Source organism: Ciona robusta, chromosome 4 (assembly GCF_009617815.1).
Source record: "Ciona robusta chromosome 4, ASM961781v2".
Taxonomy (NCBI): domain Eukaryota; kingdom Metazoa; phylum Chordata; class Ascidiacea; order Phlebobranchia; family Cionidae; genus Ciona; species Ciona robusta.
This window is the reverse complement of record NC_143238.1, coordinates 162,587-178,606: the sequence shown is the minus strand read 5'-3', so window position 1 is coordinate 178,606 and position 16,020 is coordinate 162,587. Positions and strand designations below refer to the sequence as shown.

The window sequence follows — 16,020 nt, the reverse complement described above, 5'->3', positions numbered from 1 at the left end:
TTGCCAACATTGGAGCAGAGCCATAGAAATACCGAGTAGTCCAACCCGTTACGTAAAACACAAATTGAACGGCAATTTGGGTCCAAAATAACACAGTAGGTATAGGGAAAATGTATGTTTTTCGGTAAATTACAGAAAAACTTGGGCCTAAAAACAAATTTAAAGGTTGAAAAATGTAAAAAACATGTGTTATTTGTTTTCTGTGTCAAAAAAAGTCAAAAATTAAAATTAGAAGCGGTTGATTTGCGACATTTTAGTCATTTAATGCGGCTAAATTTATACATTTTTTCTAAAAAATGTTTGGTAAGGTAAATAGAAGCTGTTTTACACCTTCCCACAATAGGAAAACACAAACAAAACTTAACAAGTTCGTTTAAACCCTTTGTCAAAGTCACCACTTTTGCTCTATTTTGGACACACATAGACGGCAGTTGGACTACTCGGTGTTTATACGACTCTGCATTGGAGATGTGCGTTCTATTCTTTTTTATTTCTGTGGGTTTTGGGCAGTTGTGCGTTCTACCCTTTTTTATTTCTGTGGTTCTACCATAGATACCTAAACCAAAGATACATAAACAATGTATCTCTGTTTATGTATCTCTGCCTAAACATATGTTTCTACTCTTATTTTATTTCTGTGGTGGCCATATGTTACAAACTGATTTCTATGTTCTTTGATATGTTACAGACGACACGTGACAAATGCAGTATTGTTTTTATTTTGATAAAAGTGTACTGTACACAAATGTCCTGTTTTTTAGCATAACTCGTTAGTCAGTCAAATATACCATAATCTGTATAGATCATATTAACAAAAGTGAATATTTTCGCAGGGCAATGCAGTTAGATAATACGAAACGCATTTCTAAGTGGTATCATGGTGGACTTGCATCAGCAGCTGCAGCATGCTGTACCCATCCTTTAGACTTGTTAAAGGTAAAAACTTGTTTTAAAAACCTAAATAGTAAATAGTAATCCCTGTTATATTTGTCCAGGTGCATCTACAAACTCATCAAGGAACCAGAATTGGAGGAACACAGATGGCGGTTAACATCATTAGATCACAAGGATTAACTGCATTGTACAATGGATTAAGTGCTTCTGTTGGCAGACAGGTTGTTATGTTGTATTATTAACATTGGCGTAGAGTTTTGCAATTGCGTGGAAGTGGGGCAAACACACAAAGACAATTTAATTGGGATCAACGGCGGACACTGGGGGTGCCAGTGGGTGCGCAAGCACCCCCAATAAAATAAACAATAGAAGTGCTAACTTGCGCGCTTAAAATCTCTACTGCGCGCGAGTTAGGCTGGAGGACATGCGCACTTAAAATATCGTAGTTACGATCAGTAATTCAAATGGAACAGCTGATGTTAATTAACAATAATCCGTCATGCGCAGCAGGGCTTCATAGTTGTGTTAACCGAGGGTAACCAATTTCAATTGGAATACGGGAATTTCCGTATGCGATTGGTATAAACGCGAGAGCGAAAAATATTAATATTGAAGGAAGAGGAGCAACTAAAATTTAGTGTTGCTTTTGTTGAACAATTTTGGAGGAAGGACCAACGTGAATACTAAACGTTTACTATGACACACATAAATGCTATGCTACGATGCACGTGGACGTTAAACTACGACGCACAGCTAAACTATGACATACGTAAAGGTCAAGTAGAACGCATGCGCTTCGCACCAACTATTTTATATATCAGTGTATTATCTGCGCATTTTGACCGATAACGATTATCGGTGAAATGTAAATTTAGGCCAACCTCTAGTCATAGGCATTGATTTTTTTAATGAAATTCATATTTTTTGTGGTGACAAAACATTTTAAAACGGCTGCGAAAAACGGGTTGTAAACAAAGAGAAAACATTCGACCTTCGCGTGTGGGTGCACGTGCCTCGCGCGTGTGTGCGGACGTGTTATCAATAGTTTAAGATAAATAATTTTATTACAGATAAATATTTATTGTAGTATGTTTTTCAAGCAGGGTTTTAGAAAAAAACCCTTATCAGTGATAACGTCATCGTCCGGATCGTCGAAAAGCGTCCGTAACAGAAAAAAATTATATTTATATTAAAATTAACTTTCTTACGTCCGGCTAGGGATGCACATTACAGAATTTCGAATCCGTGAGATTCGAATCCTTTTGTATCCGAATCTAATTACGGGATTCGGTATTCTGTTTAATGACGTCATTACACGTCATCTTATATACTATATTAACAATTTTTGAAACTTATTAACTTTGAAAAAAAATATTTTTGTGTTTGTGGGACTTTCGAGAGTAAACGTTTCGTAACGTCTTTTCATAGCCTGCTATACGTTTCATGACGCAAAAACTACTCAATAGTACAATTTTTGATCATTTTACAACTCAAGATCCAACAAGGCTGTTATGAAAGGGTCAATAAACTGACTTTTGTGGGTAAAAATTTTTTTTCTTATAAATATAAAAAGATTCGAAATTCTAGATTCGGAATTCTAGATTCGGAATTCTAGATTCGAATTAAAGTATTCTAGGATATCCTAGAATACCTAATTATTCTGTAATGTGCATCCCTACGTCCGGCCAACAATATACGTTTTGGTTTCTTAGTTCAGTAATTATTGACGGTATAATGTGCGCTCTATTTTAACCGCATCGGTTACCCTGCGAGAACACCACGAATAGCTAAAATGACGAAACGGTTCGTGCAAACATTAAAAATATGCATTTTCCCAACACCCGCTTTATTACATTGAACACAAATCGTGTCACATGGAACCTTTACATTTATTTAAACGACGTATCTAAATCGGTAGAAACAAATGAAAAGTTTTACGCTCGTTCATCATGGATTATAAATGTAAGGATGACTATTACGTCATAATACTTTTGACAAATTATTAAAATTTTTGAAAACAATTGTGGTTTATGTGCTTCTATAGTTCGTATAACTGTTTTATTACCGATATAAATTTAAGCCAGCAACCAATATTAGTAACAACTTTAAATGCAGATAAACCGCGATTATGTGAATTTTAATTGGTGTAAATATGAGAGCGAGGAGCGACGCTATCAGTAAATTGGAACCAGCGCAAATTGCAACATGATAATACAAAGTATCAGACTGGCCGAGTTTGGACAGTGGCCAAAACACGTCGTTTTTAGGCACCGCGCAAAAATCAGAGTTTTGTGAATACCAGTTGCAAGATATCGATTTTACCAATAAAATATTTTATTTAAAATTTGTATACACTTGTTATTTTAAAACACTGTTTTAAAATCGAAAGATTAAACATGTTATATAAATCGTATAAGTTATAAAACACAGGCTGCTCGCTAATTCTGCTTCGGTTACATTTCGACCAGTGGCGTAGCCAAGGGGTCGGTCCGATGGGTCCGGACCGTCCCCTTTAAAAATCACCAACGGTTTTAAAACTCGCGTAATCCAGCGGTCGCCAAGTTCGCTAAAGTCAATGATCGTAAGATATGCAGATAGGAACATTGGTGATATTTCAATCAACGTGAACGCTGTTAAACATTAAGTAGGTCCTATTTGAATATAAATCTAGTGTTCGTGGGGTTTTTAGACTATAAAACGAAGAAACCGCTCTCGAAGGAAGGCGTGTATAGAAAGTTATATTCAATCACACAAAATTCAAACAGTTTTATTAAAGAAATCAAAAACAAAGAACCGTTCCAATTAAAACAAACAAAATGCATGTATAAATAAATTACAATAGAATATCAAGTTTGCGGGATTTCGTTTCTGCAAAAATCCTCACGATTTCATCTGTGGGAAGGGGTACGTCTCTATGCGCATTCATTAACGCAAGCGAAGTTAGGTGTTCTTCTTTTGTCGTGTTACGAAGATAAGTCTTCAACCTTCATAACTGCGAAAAACTTCGTTCTGCCGATGCTGTGGTCACCGGAAGTGTCCAAAATCTACAAGGAAAAAGTAATACAATTTTGTGTACGGCAACCTATAATTAGTCTGCCTTAGTTCCATACATACTTGTAATAAAATTTTTACATTCGGCAACATCGTGTCTGCTACAGCACGCATGATGTCGGGAAAAGTACTAGGTACAATGCTAGCATCTTTCCCCTTCCACTTGTTATGCCAAATCCGCATTTCGGCAAGGGCACATCCTCTTGACGACACATCCTCTTCATATACGTCCAAAATGTTGTTAAAATCTTTTGTCGGGCAGTCACTCAATAACCCTAAAAATGGAAAATGGTGTTACGGTTATTAATCCCTACCATTTTGTATCTATGCTAAACTTACACAATGACATCGGCATCAGTATGTTGCATTTGGCAGCTTTTTTAAACAGTGGCGTGAATCTCTCTTTCAATTGCCCAACATCTGAATCCAAAAAAGGGCAAAGATACGCTTCGTGGAAATGGTCTTTGAGTTGATTGTCGTCAGTTCCTACGCCTCGAACCGCAACTCTGGCTCCAAATTGATTAGCAAAATCTTTTGCCTCATTGAAGAGTGTAGTTATCTTATCTTTAGATTTTCTTCTAATTTCTTGAAATACTTCAATTATATTAGAAACGAGCTCTGCGCATTTAGGCAAATTCATATTTTTTGCCTGCAAGGCAACAGACAAAGGCAACGTCAGCTTTAAAACCAGCTCAACAATTCTGATGCCAACGATAAACTGCAGAGATCTCACTCGCATGTCAATATTCTCAGCCTTATGTGCCGTAGAAAATTCGGAATCAGCTCTCAATTCTCCAAGAATCTGGAGTATGACTGGGAGGAGTTCGACGAAAACATTGACCGCTTCGTGTTTCTCCACCCAACGAGTTTCACACAAGGATTTCAATCAGGTATGGCTGGCAGTAGGAAGAAGAGCGGCAATTGCACCTTTTAGCGCGAAACAAGTCTTTTGGGGCTCGAGGTAAAAAAGTTTAACGTGTCCGACAGGTTTTTCATAATTTTTCTTATTGGAGGAACCTTGCTTCCGTTTATTAAAACTAGGTTGAGGCAATGGGAACAACAATGGGTATAAAAAGCCTTTGGGTACTTTTGTAAAATAAGAGCTTGCACCCCCCTGAATTTTCCGGCCATATTTGAAGCCCCATCATAGCCTTGGCCACGAAGTCCCGCTAACTTTACCCCCCAACTTTCCAAAGTTTCCATCAATAAATTTGAAAGTGCTTCCACGCTGAGAACAGGAGCGTTGACGAAACCAAGAAAGTTTTCCTGAATCCCATGCAAACCATTTTCCTCTGCAACGAATCTGACACAAATCGACAATTGCTCCTCGTGACTTGCATCAGTTGTTTCATCGGCCAAAACACTAAAGTAGATACTTTGATTCACCATTGAAACTAAACAGTCACGAATCATGGTTCTGCATATGTCAAGTACTTCGTTCTGAATTTGTGGACTGAGGTAAAGAGCATTGCGTGGAGCATTTTTTATGAAACTTAGCAATTCTCTGTCACCAGAAGCTACTCTGAAGCGAACCACCGCCCTAAAATTTCTTTCGTTTTTGGCCGTTTCAAAATTTTCTGGATCTGTAAGTGGTCCACTGTCATCATGTCCACGAAGAGGTAAGTTTTGTTTGCCGCAAAACTTTAAACATTCTACCAGAGATGAAAGCGCCTGCCTATTTTTCTTTACAGTCTGGGCATGAGTAGAGTTACTTTGCTGCACAACATTTCCTCTAATTGATGTCCTAACTGCTTTAAAGTCCGCCGCGCGAACTAAAGAAAGGCTGTGGTAACCAGTTTCGGCATGTTTCATACAAATGCGTGTGGCATCGTTTAAATTTGTTAGCGGTGAACGAATTAACGTGCTTAAGCGGATGCCACCAGCAGTTTCCGCTTCAAATAATGCGCACGGAAAACAAAAACCCCCGTCAGATCTTGGACTGTAAACCAGCCATGGAAATCGATCGAGCCAACTGCGCTGAAATGATTGCATTTTACTCTTCCCTGAAGGTAATCGGCGCAACACTTTAGGGAAAGTAAAAGAAGCATCGGGTGACCAATGTCGGCAAAGCAGATTAAATTTTGCATCTTCATCGACGGTACCACTGGATAAATAATCAAAAATGTCCAACGTATCTCCGACTATTCGTGTGGACTGTGCCGACGATACCCCTGTAGAACTAACACTCGCTTGTTGTTTCTCAACTATTTCTGCTGCTGGAGGCTTTGGGCCTTGCTGTTGACCGGTCCTGTTCTGACTTTTCAAAAACGCTGTAATCCTTGCTTGCTTCGCTGACTGTGGTTGAGAACTCATATCACTGATTATTTTTGATTCGTTACTTAATATTCCACTGTAATATATACTAGTATCCCTGGTTATGGTTCCTGAGTCGTTTTAGTATGATTTAATTAAAACAACATACGAACATATTGTGACAAGCGTAATTGTGATGCCACACTTAACTATTTTGAGCTAATAGAAATATCTAAACAATTTAAACAAACATGTTGTTTGAATATCTATAGTGCTACCTTGTAAATATTTATTTCCAGGATGCACATCATGTATTTTTTTTGGTTACCGTTACGTTTTAAAACAGACAACATTTTCTATGGAATGGTTATCTCTTAGTCTTATCTGTATATTATTTTCAAGTCAAAGATAAAAGAGTGTTTCTTTATGGGGGTCGCGAGCAGAGAGAAGACGCATACACTATTTACAGAGACAAGGAGAGTGTTTCTTTATTTAGGATAAAAAAACTTGGAGGCCAATGTGACAAATAAATTGTTTCGTCAGCCAATTTATTAGCTTAATTTATTAGTTCTCGCCGCGTATAATCTTACTTTTACGATCCGCAGTGGCTGTCACGCCTTGGATAATGTTTTCAAAGTAAAACTGAATTAACTTGAAAAAACGTCGAATTAATTTTGGCAGTGTTTATAAAATATGCTGCGTTGGCGCAAAATTAGTTTAACCGCAAGACAATAGAATCGTAATTTTATTACTTGCACCTATATTTCGTTTGCCGTTTACGTTCAGTCGTTCGCCGAGACAGATAAGAGCCAGCGCGTAAAACGTCAGTAAAGACTTTGGACCGGCCCCTTTTTATTGCTCTGGCTACGCCCCTGATTTCGACGTTGCATCTCGTCGTTTTTCACTGAATAAATTCACAACGTTAGGTATTGAATGTATGCTACCGCATGCGTTTTGTTTTGTTTCCTACGCCGGCGCAGAGCGTAAATATGTGACGCTTATACACATGATGTTTCGATCTCGTGGCTGGTTGGGCAGTGGGCACATTCCTTCCAATTGTTATGTAATGAAACGTCATAATTAATATTTATGTTGTAATAAGAACTTGTGAAGTAACAATTGAACGCAAAATGTTCAAGTTGCAGCACGGCAAGGTTTGTTACTGGAGAGATTTCGTTACCTGATAATTACGAACACGCGACAAACAAAACACTAGATCCCTGCTTTAACAACCTTTTTTACCCCCAAAGGCGGCCACACCAGACTGTGCCTTTAGTCAGTAAGACGGTTTATAACACGATTTGGTGGCTTGGGTGACAGACGCACGTAAAACATATTACGTCCGGATTTTCAATAAAATTAACCGATCACCGTCCGGTTTTACAACTTTTACAATCCTGTTTTCTTCATGTATACTTTTATTATAAACAAAGCCCCATTGTTGCGTGTTCAACATACTTTATAAAAGCATGCGTATGGTACATGCCAGTTATAGTTTAAAGTCCATTCCCAACGAAACAATAAGCTGTATTTCGTCATAATGCCATTTTTAATGTTGCAAAACCATACGGTGAGACGTTTTTGACCGTAACGAACGTTTACTTCGAACTAAATTAATCGTGTAAATGCGACGGCGCCAATACAGCGTTAGGTTTTCTAACACGCTGGGCATTAAAACTGGGGTGGCATGCCACCCCTGCCACCCCGGAAATCGACGTCCATGCCTCTAGTTGTCTGCACCCCAAAATATTGACCAAGTATCCGCCATTGATTGGGAAGTATCTTAAGGCAGTAGTTAGACCTTCTATGTGACAGGAACGCTTATCGCAATGTAACATAGTTTAACTTGCAAGTGTAATACCGCTCAATATTTTAGTAGTCTGAAACTTATTTACTGTGCCGGCTGCGTAACAAATCTAGAGACCGAGCAATATCATTTTTTTCACCGATACCGATATTTTTAGCTTTTACCGATATTTGACGCTATAGCGAAACATATGAAATGATCAGTATTAAACAAAACTAATACCTGTATTCAAGATTAGAGACCGACTGATATAAATTTTTTCCACGATTTAAATCAGTTTCCAACTCGTTTAACTGAAGATGAAATTAATGTGGGGAAAATGGGTAAATATTGAACAACCATTTGATATATGTATGTTATTGCTACCAAGCATATTATAAGTCAGAAAGTAATCTTCTGGCAATTCTACATTGGTAACAAGGGTGAAATGAGAATCATTTTTAGGCAAGATAAACTGAAAATGTAGTACATCAATTTTAATAACAAAAAACTGCCCAAACATAAATTAAATCTATAGTAAATAATAAAAAAATGGGTTTATGCAAAAATAAATACAAAAACTCCTAAACTAAAAGCTTTAAAAAATTACATGGCCAGAACAAACACCAACAATTCAGTATTTATGAGTAATTGAAAGAAATAATGGAAATACCAACCGATTTATTATAAACTTCTTCATTCCTGACCGAAGTTCTTTGCATCGCATCTATGTCTGCTTTAACTGAGGCAAGTTGGTTTTCATATTGACGCGTTGTATCATCAAGTACACGATATTTTGTAAATTTCAGTTGCCGATAACCGATATTTTAATGCACCTAAAAATCTTGACTGATTAAAACAAAAAAATCTGATATAGCTGATAAAAATCAACTAACAGGCTTAATTATTATTAATTAGTTATTGGTGAACTTGTGATTGGTAAATTTGTAATTTTTTCGAATAAATTCCATTAAACAAACATTATATTTATCAGCTAATGCAGTTTATTTGTGTATCACGCTGACGCGTAAGTGACCTAAAGTAACCTCCACAGTACACGCGCCTGATAAACATGACGTGCGGTGGACGCGTGATCAGACACTTTGACCTAGTTTAATACGTTAGATTTTTACGAACGAGTTGAATTAGGTATACGAGTGAGTTTAGGTTTATGAACAAGCTATCGCTCTGCATTAATTCTTACATAAAAACGTCATTGGCCGTCTGGTTACTTAGTGCCAAAAATATCGGTCATTTTTTGCTCTTGCCGATCGGTAAATCACTAAAAATGCGGCCGATATATCGGCTAACCGATAATCGGTCGTGCTCTAATTATAAGTTAAAATTACATCTTCAGTCCTTAACCAGCATACACCACAGAAATAAAAAGAGCAGAACGCGCAACTGCCCAAAACCGTGATACATTTTTTTTTCTTTTTATGTGACGGCCAACGCCCCCATTTCGCTTGGTCTCCATCGTAAAAGATAGACGCACAGTGTTTTTTTCTGTATTTCAAAAACAACACCAACTAATGGGTATAAGGCCCGCCACTGCTACCATTGTGAGTGTGATTGTCATTCGACAAGACACTTAACAGCAATTGCTCAAACCCAGTGATCACTAATGGGTTGTCCAAATTATCAGCTAAGCAAAAAATAAAAAAAATCCCACCAAAAAATAATAGTCACCCACAAAGTAACATACTTGGTAACTCGCAGCTGTTAAGGTTCAGGAAACATGAAGCTGAAGCCAGTGGTATATCGACTGTTGTTTTGTGGCGACACGAGAATAAAGCGTTACATATATTTATAATATGCAAAATTCCTCCGTACAGTCTGCTAATTCCTGTAGAAGCTCGCAGGGGTTTATCACTAGGGATGCACATTACAGAATAATTAGGTATTCTAGAATATCCTAGAACACTTTATTTCGTGTATTCTGTTGCAGGAATACTATATTGCAAATTTAGCGTAATAATATTAAAAACAACGTTTGTTAAGGTGTTTTGTGACTATTGTTAAGAGAATTTTCAACAAAAACTAATTAAAACAGTTAAATATTACACGGTACACAATTACTTTGTAGAAAAATAATAAATTAAAACCAAAGTATATGGAATAAAGAGGCAGATATAACATTAGCCAATTCTTTGATAAATTCGCCATCTGCGTTGAAATTTATAAAATCCAATGCCCGTTAAACAAAATTATATTCTTTCCTGGGAATTTGCTCTACTTTTATCGCGTATTTACGCTAAAACTATTAAATTTATTTTTGTTATTATTTAACTTTACGCCAAACAGAACAGGATACCAGGCAATTTTACATTTGTGTGTGAATACTTTGTCAGCAGACATATCGGCCGACAATCACTCTCTCCCATCGGCAGCGCCTTTACCGCTTGTAGTGTGAACCCGCCTTAATAGCGACAACTCTAAATACCACAATACAGCACATACAGTACATACAGCACATTTTTTTCCACTAATACTGATATTTTTTTAGTTACGATACCATTATTTGACACTGTAGTGGTGCTGCGGTACATGTGAATAGTTCAGCATTAATCAAAATTACAACTTGTATTCAAGATATTGCAAGTTATGATAAAGAAAATGTAGATTGGTCTGCATTAGGGATGTGCCGTGCAGAGCCCAAACTGAAATGCTTGTGCCCGAAGACCTCTTTTTTGATGCTCGGCGCTCGGCTGAATACTGGGCCGAGCTTTATGCTATTGCTATATATAGAGTTGCATGCAAGAGCGAAAAATATTAAAAAACAAAAAAATTAAGTGACTAAAACAGCCCTGGAGACTGACGTCGGCAATCGGCAATTGTCGACGGTTTTGCCGACGCATTTGGACAAACCGTCGGCAGTTTATTGCCGAGGATGTAGAAAAAAGCAAATAAAAATTTTTTTAAACAAAATATTTACATATTGCAGACCCGAAATTGCAAAAATTACGGGCGATAAAAGCTAAAAGTGAGGTAATATAATACATATAGAAGTCGTATATAGCAAATAGAGTTAGGCGCACCGATTTCCTAACGCACCTACGCGTTGACTATATGACGTCATTAACGTCTTGTATACGTGCGACGCATAGGTTTTTTTCGGGGGGAATTGGTAACACGACCTTTCTCACAGCTGTGTGCAAAATAAATGTAATTTGCGGTAATAAATAGACTAGATATGTTCCAGAAGTAGCACTGGTTTGCGGTGAAAGAGAAGACGTAATGCAGCCCTTTTTAATATTTCAATATAAAAAAGTTTAGGAATTTATGTTTTTTTATTAAAAATCAGTCTAATCAGATACGAAACGTTGGGCGCTCGTGTTATACGATACCAACTGTAATTCGAAACGGGCAAATTCACGCTGACGTTGCGATTCGTGACGTCACGCCCGGCCACTCGTCTTTTAAATCGTCGGCATATTGCTGATGTACTTTTATACGAGTCTCCTGGGCTGCTAAAAGATATCGAGACTAGTCAGCGAATTACAAACAGCTGGTGTCCTATTACAGCCGATGTCGAATTACACAAGCGCCCCATGTTTCCGTATCTAACTTTAAAAAAAGTTAAAAAAAAAAAAAATATTTTTGAGATTTGTCTTAAACATCACATTTAATACTTTATCCACAGTTGACGTATTCAATGACAAGGTTTGCGTTTTATGATGTTATGAAACCTTTAATGATAAAGAAAGGCAAGGACCCAACGATGGCCCAGAAAATGTTGCTTGCTTCTATTGGAGGTATAACTATCAGCAAGCTAAGTTTTTTTGGTATAATGTAACTGTGCGTACTTTATCACCGGTTAAATAGCAAAGTGGTTGGTGCCCTTTTGCCGCTACCATTGCTTGTGTGTTTTTGGGCAAGACAATTTGGGTGATTAGCCCAACCTAGTGTTAACTAATAAGTCACTCACATGCAAGGGCGGACACTGGGGAGTGCTTGCACACCCTCCCATAAAATAAACAATGGAAGTGCAAACTCGCGCGCGCCTAAAATATATCCCATGTGGGTTTGTCTGGAGGATGTGTGCACTTAGAATATCGTAGTTACGATCAGTAATTCAAATGGAACAGCTGACGTTAATTAAAAATATTCCGTCATGCGCAGCAGGGCTTCATGGCCGTGTTATCCTGGGGTAACCAATTTCAATTAGGAAAAGGGGAAGTTTCCTTATGCGATTGGTATAAAAATAAACCCGAGAGTGAAAAATATTAAAATTGAAGAAAGAGAATCAACTAAAATTTATTGAGTCAAGCGAGCTTGTCTATGTTTAATGAATTTTTGTTCATTGTGGATGTTTGCTTTTGTAAAGACGAATCGCACGAGATGAGCGAAGCGTCAATCGTGCTTTGATCAGGGCAGGACGTGGGTGCGCTGCGGTCCGAGATCTGCACGAGAAATCGTTGGCTTGAAGCCAAAACGCTGTTTTTTTGGAACACAGGAGAAAAGATAGGAATACTAAGTGGTTGGCAATGTAGCTCTCTTATTAACCCACATGAAAATTTCTGTTATTAACAATTATTACTAATATCATTTTTTTATATGATTTCTGCATCTTGCCACCTTGGAACTCACAAAACGCGTCTTGCGGTCTTTATCAAGCAGCGTTTGAACGTAAACCACGTGTTCTGTATGATTTTATTTAGCGGTGCTTTTTTGACTAAACAGGTACGACTCGCGTAGCGTTTCTCCTTGAAAACGTCATTATCACTCGGCTTAGCCATCGTGCTAAAAAATATCTTTTTCACACGCTTTGTCTGGATTCAGTAGAGACCGACCGATCTAATTTTACTATTTTATATATCAGTGTATTATCCGCGCATTTTGACCGATGCCAGTTATCGGTAAAACATAAATATCATCCGACCTCTAGTTGTCAGCACCCCCAAATATTAACCAAGTGTAAATCTACATGCTGTGTTTAACGTTATTGGCAATCAGGTACTCCTGGTTGTTTTGTTCTAGGTTGCTTCACAATGCAAATAAAGCATTATAATTGCAGGTTTTATGGGTGGTGTGGTTGGCACACCATGCGACATGATAAACGTACGAATGCAAAATGACATAAAACTTCCAGTTGAATTAAGGCGAAAGTAAGTAGTATAGCTTATGTAATGCAGTACCTTGTAACCTTTTACATGGGCACATTTTTTCAAACATTTATACAATATTTATTACCAATAATGAATAAATTTTTGTTTTCATTTATTTTCGGTACTTATCAAAAAAGTTTTGAAATATTTCACTCATCGGCGTAGAGTTTTGCAATTACGTGGGAGTGCGGCGTACACGCAAACACAATTTGGTTCAGATGTATCTTAACACAATGGTTTGACCCTTTATGTGGCAGAAACACTCATCGCAATGACTAACATCGTTTAACATTGCTCAATATGAAATATTGCTCAATATCTTAGTAGTGTGGAATTTATTTACTTTGTTAAGTGCATAACAATTCTTATCATGTTAAAATATACCTAAACGTATATGTAAGTTGCCTATTCGTGCATGTCTGACGTAGCAAACAGCTATTTTTCATAAGCAAAACTTTGTTTTTACCCGGAAAAGTATAGCAAGTTGAAATCGTCGTTGTTATCTGGCTTTGGTTGGGAAAAGACGAAACATGATTGACACGTTTTTAATTAAGTTCATGAGGAGCGTTCAGGACCGCACAAGAAATTGTTGGTTTATAACCAAAAAGCACAATTGGTGGGCAGCTGAAGAAAGTTTGTTAAAAGTATAAGCAAAAAAATAAAACACCACTGTGAATTTAGTATATTTCACATGATTTTAGTAATCTGTATTTTTTAACTGCAATCATATTTTTTTGTTCTCGTTTAACTGCAATCATAAGTTACGGTTTCTTGTTCATGATTGCAGGTTATTAACCAATATTTTTTTTGCCCGATCTCGTTTTTACATGCCTAAAGCACAGTCGCAATCAAGAAAAAAAGAGAAATGTTCCTATAATAAATACTCCCATATCCCATGCATATTGTGCGATCGTCTTTTCTATCACATGTAATAATGCTAGTTGTTCCAGATTCCTTTGTTTCTGATTGATCAATCAGAAAGGGTGTGATTGCGGCATATTCACAGACAATACGATGTTATGTTGTAATAAACATGATTGCGCAAATAGAAGTCAAATTTTAACACATTTCTTTACAAATTAATCTGTTGATTGTCATCGTCATTATATGTGTGTCAGCATGTGCATTAAATAAGAGTAGTGAATTCCTAAATTGGCAGGAGTTCTGCTCGCCCATGCTCTCTGCCAGTGGTCCCACTGCTACTGAAAGTTGAATATTTTGTGTGGTGTTAGTTACCCAGGTTTAGAATACAATTATTGTTGATTTGTAATGGGCCATTTAAAATTAAAATCCTCTCAGAGTATTACCTAATTAAGTGATCTAATAATTAAATATATAAAGCAAATTAACTTTATGCTGGGAGCTCTTTGAGCAGTGTTATATTTAAGAATGGCTTTAATGTCTTAAATACATTTGCCTGCTGTGCTAAAATTGTTAATTCCAACTTTAACTGTTATATAGGCATTTAATATTAAATAAAGTATAATATATTAATTACAGTTATAAGCATGTGTTTGATGGCTTGTATCAAGTTGCTACTAAAGAAGGTGTATCAACCCTTTTTAATGGAGTTACCATGGCATCTACTAGAGCAGTTTTAATCACGAATGGTCAGGTAAAAATCTTAGGGATTTAGAAATAAAATTAAAAAGTTTAGTTTTACGATCTGTTGTTTTTTACAGCTTGCATTTTATGATCAAATAAAAGAAAATTTACTTCAAACTTCATTTTTTCAAGACAATATCATCACACATCTTACAGCAAGTATGATGGCAGTAAGTACTTTAATCTGTTTTAGATTGAAGGCACTATTTTGATTTGATTTTAGTCTTAAAAATAAATACCAAGCTTATTTTTATAGCATTAACACTGATTTAACCATTATATTTCTGTTATAATATATTACATTTACTCTTTAATTTCACTGAAATCCAGTGCTTTCACGCTAACTACTAATAGATTTTTTTAAGGGAACTATTGCAACTGCCATGACTCAACCAGTTGATGTTATGAAAACGAGACTAATGAATGCTAAAAAAGGCGAATATCGGGTAATTAAATTAATATTTATATGGATTTTACTTAAGTAGTCTAAAACTATGGTTAGATTTGTAATGAATTGTAATAGTATTAAACTAACAGTGAAAAATCAACATCTTGTCAACTTGTTTTAAAAGTAGTTTGAACAGTGCAATTATTAAAAAGCAAATAAAGTACACAACTATTTTAAAATAAACATCAATGAAAAATATTTTTTTTATTTGCAGGGGATTTGGGATTGCGTCGTGCAAACAGGAAAACAAGGACCATTGAGTTTTTTTAAAGTAAGTTTTTTAATAATTTAAATTTCAAGTTCAACTTACAATACTGCTTTTTTAATGATATTGGTCTCAAAAACTAAAAATTCAAGCTTCTTAAGTGTTTACCTATGAAACCAAATATTAAAGAAAGGGTTTTTATTTTAATAAAAATTCGTAGTCTTATATTACTAATATTGTTACAATAATTTTACAGGGTTTTGTACCAGCTTTTATTCGTTTAGGACCACAAACAATATTGATATGGGTTTTTAAAGAACAACTACGCTTACGGTTTGGAAAACACCCTGTTTAATAACCACATGGTCCTTTTCTATTTTGTACAGAACTAATACGTGCTTAAAAGATTTGACTTATAATGAATTCCGCAAATCATTTTTGTATAGTGAAATACAGTAATGATCGGATGCTAAAAAAAGCAAACTGTTTTTTTGCTTGCTTGAGATGGAATTTTAAATTTCATGAAATGCCTCATACTTTCCATTTAATATATTCTGCGATGCTGTTTTATTTCACTTTTAAATCATGTTGCATTCTTTGTATTGAAATAAATTTGCAGAATTAGGTTGTATTTGTGTCATTCCTGACTTGTATGGCAAGCATATCAGAA

General features: G+C 36.2%; 2 protein-coding genes across 3 annotated transcripts; one reads left to right on the top strand and one right to left on the bottom strand.

Annotated features, from left to right (window-relative positions):
• The first annotated feature begins 715 nt into the window (after positions 1-715).
• Positions 716-15,979, top strand: LOC149736240 (mitochondrial dicarboxylate carrier-like). The gene is made up of 9 exons (XM_089877198.1): positions 716-936; positions 996-1,115; positions 11,628-11,739; positions 13,002-13,092; positions 14,593-14,707; positions 14,775-14,867; positions 15,063-15,143; positions 15,360-15,416; positions 15,607-15,979. Exons 1-9 carry the CDS (start codon positions 838-840, stop codon positions 15,703-15,705), a joined length of 867 nt encoding a protein of 288 aa, XP_089733324.1. The 5' UTR covers positions 716-837; the 3' UTR covers positions 15,706-15,979.
• LOC149736241 (zinc finger MYM-type protein 1-like) lies at positions 3,424-8,961 on the bottom strand. 2 transcript variants are annotated; one of them, XR_016384964.1, is made up of 2 exons: positions 4,285-8,961; positions 3,424-4,220 (listed from the first exon to the last, which is right to left on the bottom strand). XR_016384964.1 is itself a non-coding variant. In XM_089877192.1 (2 exons), exon 2 carries the CDS (start codon positions 6,256-6,258, stop codon positions 4,876-4,878), a length of 1,383 nt encoding a protein of 460 aa, XP_089733318.1. In that variant the 5' UTR covers positions 6,259-8,298; positions 8,662-8,961; the 3' UTR covers positions 3,424-4,875. The 2 variants fall into 2 exon arrangements, 1 of the variants encoding a protein (XP_089733318.1); XM_089877192.1 differs by having other exon boundaries at positions 3,424-8,298; positions 8,662-8,961.
• Positions 15,980-16,020: the final 41 nt, after the last annotated feature.

Excerpts from the sequence above, each read along its gene's own strand:
- LOC149736240 (XM_089877198.1), top strand. The coding sequence starts at position 838 with ATGCAGTTAGATAATACGAAACGCATTTCTAAGTGGTATCATGGTGGA. Across the intron at positions 11,740-13,001 it reads GTTGCTTGCTTCTATTGGAG|GTTTTATGGGTGGTGTGGTT; the intron begins GTATAACTATCA and ends TTATAATTGCAG. Across the intron at positions 15,417-15,606 it reads GACCATTGAGTTTTTTTAAA|GGTTTTGTACCAGCTTTTAT; the intron begins GTAAGTTTTTTA and ends ATAATTTTACAG.
- LOC149736241 (XM_089877192.1), bottom strand. The coding sequence starts at position 6,258 with ATGAGTTCTCAACCACAGTCAGCGAAGCAAGCAAGGATTACAGCGTTT.